The 7,146-nt window shown below is 39.9% G+C and overlaps 1 protein-coding gene across 4 annotated transcripts in view; it reads right to left on the bottom strand.

Moving 5' to 3' along the window:
• Positions 1 to 242: 242 nt before the first annotated feature.
• Positions 243 to 7,146, bottom strand: part of KCNQ3 (potassium voltage-gated channel subfamily Q member 3) — a 213,471-nt gene continuing 206,567 nt past the window's right edge. For all 4 annotated transcript variants that reach the window (XM_075743292.1, XM_075743293.1, XM_075743297.1 and 1 more), the window contains one exon: positions 243 to 6,522. In XM_075743292.1, the coding sequence (XP_075599407.1) occupies positions 5,785 to 6,522 (738 nt within the window). In that variant the 3' untranslated portion in view covers positions 243 to 5,784. The remainder of the gene's footprint in view (positions 6,523 to 7,146) is intronic.

The raw sequence follows: 7,146 nt of genomic DNA, 5'->3' as shown, positions 1-7,146 counted from the left end.
AACAAGTCAAATAATGGGATCTCCTGTGTGTAATATTGTAACAGGACTATCTGTGGAAGCCGGATAAAGCCTACTTGTAGTTATAAGCTCCATCCTGCATGGGTGAAGTCAAAAGGATCTTTGCCAATGTCTTTGCTGGGGGGACACTTGACACTGTGTTCCTCAAATATGTATGAAGATATCACGAGTGAAATGAAAAGAAGTTCCTCCACATCATAATTGAAATTTCTATTTATTAATAAGTGGTGCAGTTTTTAAAGACAGAACATAAAAAATCAGTTAAGAAGTATCGTTTGCATAATATATTGAAATAAACATATTAAAGTTGTTCAAATATTGGACAGTGCCAGAATATAAATTACACATACAGTTTAAAAATTACAATAAATAATATTATAAAGAGCACTAAAGGCCACTTGTATAAAAGTTGTGTTCCCTTGTCAGCCAGAATCTGAAAAGCATCTTTGTAGCATGGAGAAAATTTCAGTGAGCAAGGCACAAATACTAGTAATAATAAGATGCCATAACTAGAAAACAAAATGCGTTTGGCCATGTAACCTTCAATCTCAGCATATTCTTGAGGATGGAAATAGGATCCCACTTCCAGTATTTTGCTTTACTTAACTTCAGAGGGAAGCTACTAAAAGCCAAATTGGGAAGGATCAGATCTTACAGCCTAAAAAATCAGAAGCATTAGTGATACCCAGGATCGTCATTCCCACAGTGCCCACCTAATAACACTTGAAGATGGCCCCTTTTTCCTCTGCACCTCTGAAAGTGGTCTTCCAAAGTGAACACCCACATTCAGCTGGGCTCCTGAAAAAGTGATATCCCGACAAATTCATGAGGTGCTGTAGAAAATATAGGTTTGCAGCTCTTAGGCACCTAAAGCTTAGTGGAGGTGGTTGTGGGGTGCAAGGAACCAAGATCCAGCTCTTTCTCACACACTCTGCACTAAGCGGGACAAATTCTGTTCTTACATAGGCAGATGTGACACCGCTGCAACAGCTGGGCTGAATTTGCTCCTTAATCTGCATTTTCTGATTGTTTTAGGCTGTGATCTTGCAAACTGATCAGACCACGGTCCTCACCTGAAGGCCACCAGTCAGCAGCCCCACTATGCATGGGTTCAGGTGGGAATTAGTTTGTGGTGCTGCTGGGCCACAATTTGAAGCAGAAAAATTTAAAACTATTTCCACTCTGAACCGTAACAATGCAGCAAAGTTACAGGTAAGAACAGAGCAAATATAGCCAAAGTCACTTCAGGGACTTTTCAATCAATCTCTCCATGTGCTGAATTTCCTTTTATTTTGACAGGAGCCAGACTGATTAATTCAGTGCAGGGAAAAGCCAAGGCAAGGACAACAGCCATTACCTGACCAGATTTTTTTTTTGTTTTAAAGGACCAACTCCATAAATGGAGTGTAAACCATATTTTCTATGTCTGCATACTTTAGCTAAACATTCACTTCTGCCTTAATGAAATATTCTCAGTGTGAATCTAAAGTGAGGAAGCTTGATCGATAATAATGCTGCAAAGAAAGGGACATGATGTAAACACAGATTCACCTTTTCAAAACCTTCCAGATGTATGTCATTTGTTAGTGACTGAAAAATCAGTGTAAAAATGTAGCTAAGAAAAACATTTCCAGATCAGAGCTGTCCTTCACAAGGAAATTCATAAATGAAGGACCCAAACCTGCTCTCAGTGCATCAGTTTGACATTTCTTACTGACTTCAAAGAGAGCAGAAAGCCCCACACTTTCTGATTTTGAAAAATGTCTCAAGGCCTGAAATAAATCCTTGGCCACTCATAGCAGTTAAGAGTCAGCAAAGAGTGGATTCCAATGGTTAATTCTCTTTAATGTTAACTATACGTAAACAAAGTGTCACTGTCAGTCTAGATATAAGGAAGATCTGACCCAAACAAAATTGATAGCTGTTAAACTGTCACACACAAATGCTGAAATGTCACACACAAATGGAAGAAGGAATAAGTCTAATCCATTCCTAGTATGCAGAGTACTATTGACCTCTCCTGAATGAAATTGTGAATAATTGATTCCTTGTATGTGGTGAATCTGTTCTGCAAAACAGGTCCTGACCTTTTAAATGTTGCCAGGGCAAATAATTGCAGATATTTTATGTTGTTTTGTCCAGTATCTATGGCAGAAATATAATGTGCAGTTCCAAGGTTGATACACCTCCTGGACTCAACCTCATCTGGAGTCTGATGAAGTTTGTGTGTACATCCCAGATCAGGGATGGTCTCCAGATCTTACCTCGCTGATGGCATCTTGATATGTATCTGTTGTCAGCACAGACAGCAGAACTGATGCACAACCTATTTTTAATCCAGATGATGTAGGAGGTAAAGAGCTGCTAAGTACATCACCCTTCTGAACAGAGCAGTGATAGGTTTCAGTGAAGTGTGTTAGAAAAAATAAATATTAAAATAAGTTGATTAGACCTTCTTTGACCATTTTCTTGGGTCTCTTCCAAAGGATCCAGAGATGTTCAGACCCTGCAGAGGCTCCTGCTGACCTTACCACTGGTGCCTTTTTAGGAGAGGCAGACCTTATTTGGCCAGTTAGCACATCATTAAATAGTTCATGATGTGGCTACAAATACACGACCTGGTGTTTTTAAGCTGTATATGGTAAATTGGTGCTTACAGCCCATAGGAAATGCTAACTTAAAGGCAATTCAGCTGCTAAGTGTACATGGTGCAGGGCAGCCCAAATCCCACTTTCTCTGGGGCTGAAGACTCATCCAAGTCTCTGCCCTTGCTTGGATTTTATCTTGGAATGAGCATACCTTTATAACGAGGTGATTTATGGATTTTCAGCCAGGTTTAATACTGAGAAAAGGTTTATATGACATGGCATGAGAGAGATTAGAAACCCGAACTGAAGAATTTGAGGGGAAATTGGGCACGGAACTGCATGCATAGCCACTGTCAAAGACATTCACAGATAAATTTCTCAGATTGCACTTGGGTTTTGGCTCCCGTGATTTTTGATTGGTTGGATCTAGAAAGCATTTTAAAAAGGACCAAACTCAAATGAAATCAGTAGGAATGCCAGGCACTTGACATATAAGAAAAGTGAAGCATGCTTGTCTAGCATATACTTACACCAATTTTAGCAGAAGTCTAGCAAAGTTAAAATCAGTTTTCATCCTCTTTCATTCATTTGTCATGTGTGGATTAAACCTTATGAGTTGCCACAAACATGTATTACTACATCAGAAAGCCTGCAGCAGGTGCAATACAGGTATTTCCAAGAATTACTGATGGCCAAAGAATTCTTCTCAATATGCCAAATTATAATGAATTCCACTTTTGTCAACTAGTTTTATTCTCTTCAAATTTAGTGAAGAAACCGCACCGAATACAGATTATCTTTCAGGTCAAAGGCTATTTTGTCAATTAAGTAATTACCAAAATTATGTCTCATATCATCACAGTTACTGGCCTCAGAACAGCTCCACGGACACAGCCCGGTCTTCAAAGGCTGAAGCTGGTCTGCATTATTTACTCAAGTAACTACAGCAATTTGTTTTCCCTGAAGATCTGTCCCAGTCGGATGTATCATTATTTAGCTGAAGAAGTACATGAAGTAAGAAGATCCTAATCCTTTAGATGTCTCTTTAAATAGAGAACAAACAATGAAGATGAAGGCAATGCCCACATCTGGAAGAGAATAGAAGCTCTCTAGATGAAATGACTGTTATGAGATGTCAACGATACTGAGGAATCAAACATGAAGTTTACTACAGTGGGCAAAACCCAACAAGGTATCTTCCATTGAAGCGCACACTATCCAGGCCTGTGCAATACGCAGTTATGCACGGGAAGCCCAGTAAATTCTACCTCTTTCTTGTGCTCGGATTGGATGTGCCAATGATGCTCAGTTGTGCAGCTGCAGTGTACTACAAGCAGTCACCACAAAAAGTCCACTTTCTAACATCTCATATGGGCCAGATCTTTGTGTCTTTGTTAGTCAGTGTTCTAGCCATGGTGGTGCAGTCATTGTGTGGAGTGACAGGGGTCATTCTCAACAGGAGGTGGGCATGAGCCATGGTAGAGAGGCTGCACCTTGGATCAGTGGGGTAGGGGTGAAAGCCTTCCCACTGACTGTGGGTGTATCTGATCATCTGACATCTAAGCAAGTCACCCGCTGCTCCATTTGAAGTCGGTAGACATTTGGTCATTGTAGATAACTGAGTTAAAGATGAGATTAATCTCATCTTAAAGCTGATGTGTGCTTTGGTTCTTGTACCCTGTGCTCACTGACTGTACAGATTAGTTTTCCACCAGCTGTAAAAAGTGCACAGCTATTGAACTCAACATCAAATGGGTGCTGTTTCATGGACACCTGGACTGACATTGGATGAATCCTGCATAGGATATTTGAACAGGCTAGTTTCTCTAACTGGATGGATACTACATTCCCATTGTAGTGGTGAGATCTTTGATTCATTTCTGTCCTGTTCCCAGTGGGGTGGATTGTTTTCTTGCTCTCCCTCAACATATTTCCAATTCCCATGAAAAAAGATTTGGCTGAGCCCTAGGGAGCATACTTATCCCTCTGTTGCTCAGGGATAGGTGACAAAAATGGCATTTATCTATTTGTACATTGATCTTAAATATGGCACATATTCATGGATTTGGCGCTGTCCATTTCCAAGAGAAACAGTAAACAGAGAGAAACAGATCCTGGTAGCATCCCACATTGTGGGACTCCCAGGGAACAGAATAGTGATACTCTGCACATCTGAGGAGCTCAAAGCGCTTGGCAAATATTAGTGAATTGAGCCTTACAACCTGTGTATATGTACAGAAGTATAACTCCCAATTGACAGATTGGAAAACTGAGGCATGGTTACATTATGCAGCTTAATTAGCAGCACATAAGTCAATAAAAGAATTGAGTGTATAAGCATGGAGTTCCCTATGCTGAACAAGCTTATTTTTGGAACAGAAAGAAAATTTGGCCCCATAAGTAGCAAATGGGCTTAGCAAAAGATTTTTTACAAAATAGCATTGTAGTCACGCTTTGAACAATTATATAAACACTAGTGAAGATTTTCAAAGTACTTTGAGGGATTTATATTTACATTTTACAGTAAATAAATACCCATGACCACTCCCAGGAGGTGGCTTTGATAATTTTAAATTCTACCCCTCATTTCATTCTGACATTGTATTTCATGGGCAGTTGTATAAGAGATCATATGAGAAACATTAAGCTCACAAAACCATTTCAGTAAGGTCATTTACTTTGACTCAGCTTTTTCCCTGCTTTGAATATTAGATATTCTTGGCTAGATTGGTTAGAGATTGATTTACTTATATTGGAAAATGGATTCAGACGTTATGTTTCCACAAAGGGATATTGCTCCTGAAAATATTTTTACTTTGCTGCTCTGTTTACAAAATGTAGCAAGGACCACCATATCGCCTGTTATCAATTCACCATTGTTGTATTGAAGAGTATCAGATAGATATGTATCATAGAAGAAATCAGCTGTACCATTTATATAGGGTAAAGTCATGCAAACCATGCTCAAAACTAAGCTCCTTAGTTTTGGTAGCATGAAAAAAACTGCATTAGTAAATTGTATGAAATGGTGCAGAATGACTACCACTAATATCACATGCATCTTATGCAGCCATTGGTGTTTTGAACTAGTAAGCTTTGGGTGTAGAGTAAGTGAGATATACAAAGTATGCTTACATTACATGGAGAAGTCAACCAGTGACTGCCCCCACACGCACTTTTAAACTGGCTTATTTGAAGGGGTCCATATTGAATCTGAAATCCCATCTCCTGTAGAAGACAAAGGCATAGAGCCACTTGGTGTAAAAGGGTCGGTGTCTGTGTCCGTTTCCCCCTCTGCCAGGTAACGTTTCTCTCTCATCCACGCTGATCCCCCATTGGGGCCAAACGGGAAGTCGTCTCTGTCTTGGGAAATACTGAAGCCACTTGGGGACCGCTCAAGTTCCTCATGGTTGACAGACAGAAGGGATAATGGAGTATCACTGTCTCTTGTTAAGCTCCTTCTCTGCCTTGGAGACACCTTATCTGAGTAGGGGCTTTGTAGGTCTCCTTGAGAGTGGTAGCTAACCTGGGAGTCCATTAATGTAAATATAGGCAAAACTGTTGGCCTTTCTGCATATGAAGTTGAGGAAGGTGTGGCTTGCAGTTTGCCAGAGTTTTGCCCACCTATTGATAAAGGTTGTGAATGAGTCATATGACCATGTGCTGAGAAACTATAAGGACTGACTTTGTTGACTGGAACCTGCTGGAAGTTGTAAGGAGTTTCATGAGCACATTGCTCAGTGTATTTATATATTATTGTTTTTAATTCAGAATACTTGTTTTCTTCTCTCTTCTCCTTTGCAGGAGAAGCAGTTTCTTTCAATGGACTTATCTCAGCAACTTGTATTTGCAGCTGTTCCATATGATGCATATGCATATCAACAAGAAAATCCAGTTTCTTCCCCATGTCATTAACCTGAAAAATACCAATGTTATGATATTGTCTCAAGTCAGTTGTTCAGTGAAAGAGTCAATGCTTGCATAGGTGCACTGCCCTCAACAATGGCGTGCTGCCATCTTTATTGATCATGAAGGTAATTATGGGATAATCATGACTTTCCATTGGAGGCTGAACTGCAGTGGATGACAGCTTATGCTCTAACTGCCTCAGATTAAGAAGACCTGTCCCTCTGAACTGTGCCAAAAAACCTCTTAGTCTTGCTGGATAATTGGCAGTCCAGCATCCATCAGCAGTCTACAACATTATGACCAAGTCTTGATACCATATGGTAAATAGCTATTACCAAAACACAACAGATGGAATTACCTTTGTACACAGACCTATTCTCTAACCTCAACAGTCCCACAACATCAGGGTTAAATATCAGGACTAATTTCCTTTCTCTTTTGATAGTACTTTGTGTCTGAACATTTACATTCCATGAAAGGAATTGATGTGAATCAATGCCACTTGCCTCCATCATAGTTATGTATTTAAAAAAATAAGAGTGCCTTGACTTGCTAAGCAATAGGTTAAAATGCACAAAGCGGGCCCAGTAATACCTGTGGAGGCAATCCTTTTGAGTGCCAGACCCTGCAA

The sequence above is a fragment of the Balearica regulorum genome, chromosome 2 (genome assembly GCF_011004875.1).
Source record: "Balearica regulorum gibbericeps isolate bBalReg1 chromosome 2, bBalReg1.pri, whole genome shotgun sequence".
NCBI lineage: Eukaryota > Metazoa > Chordata > Aves > Gruiformes > Gruidae > Balearica > Balearica regulorum.
Note: the sequence above shows the minus strand (reverse complement) of the source record. Positions and strands in the feature narration are given on the sequence as shown.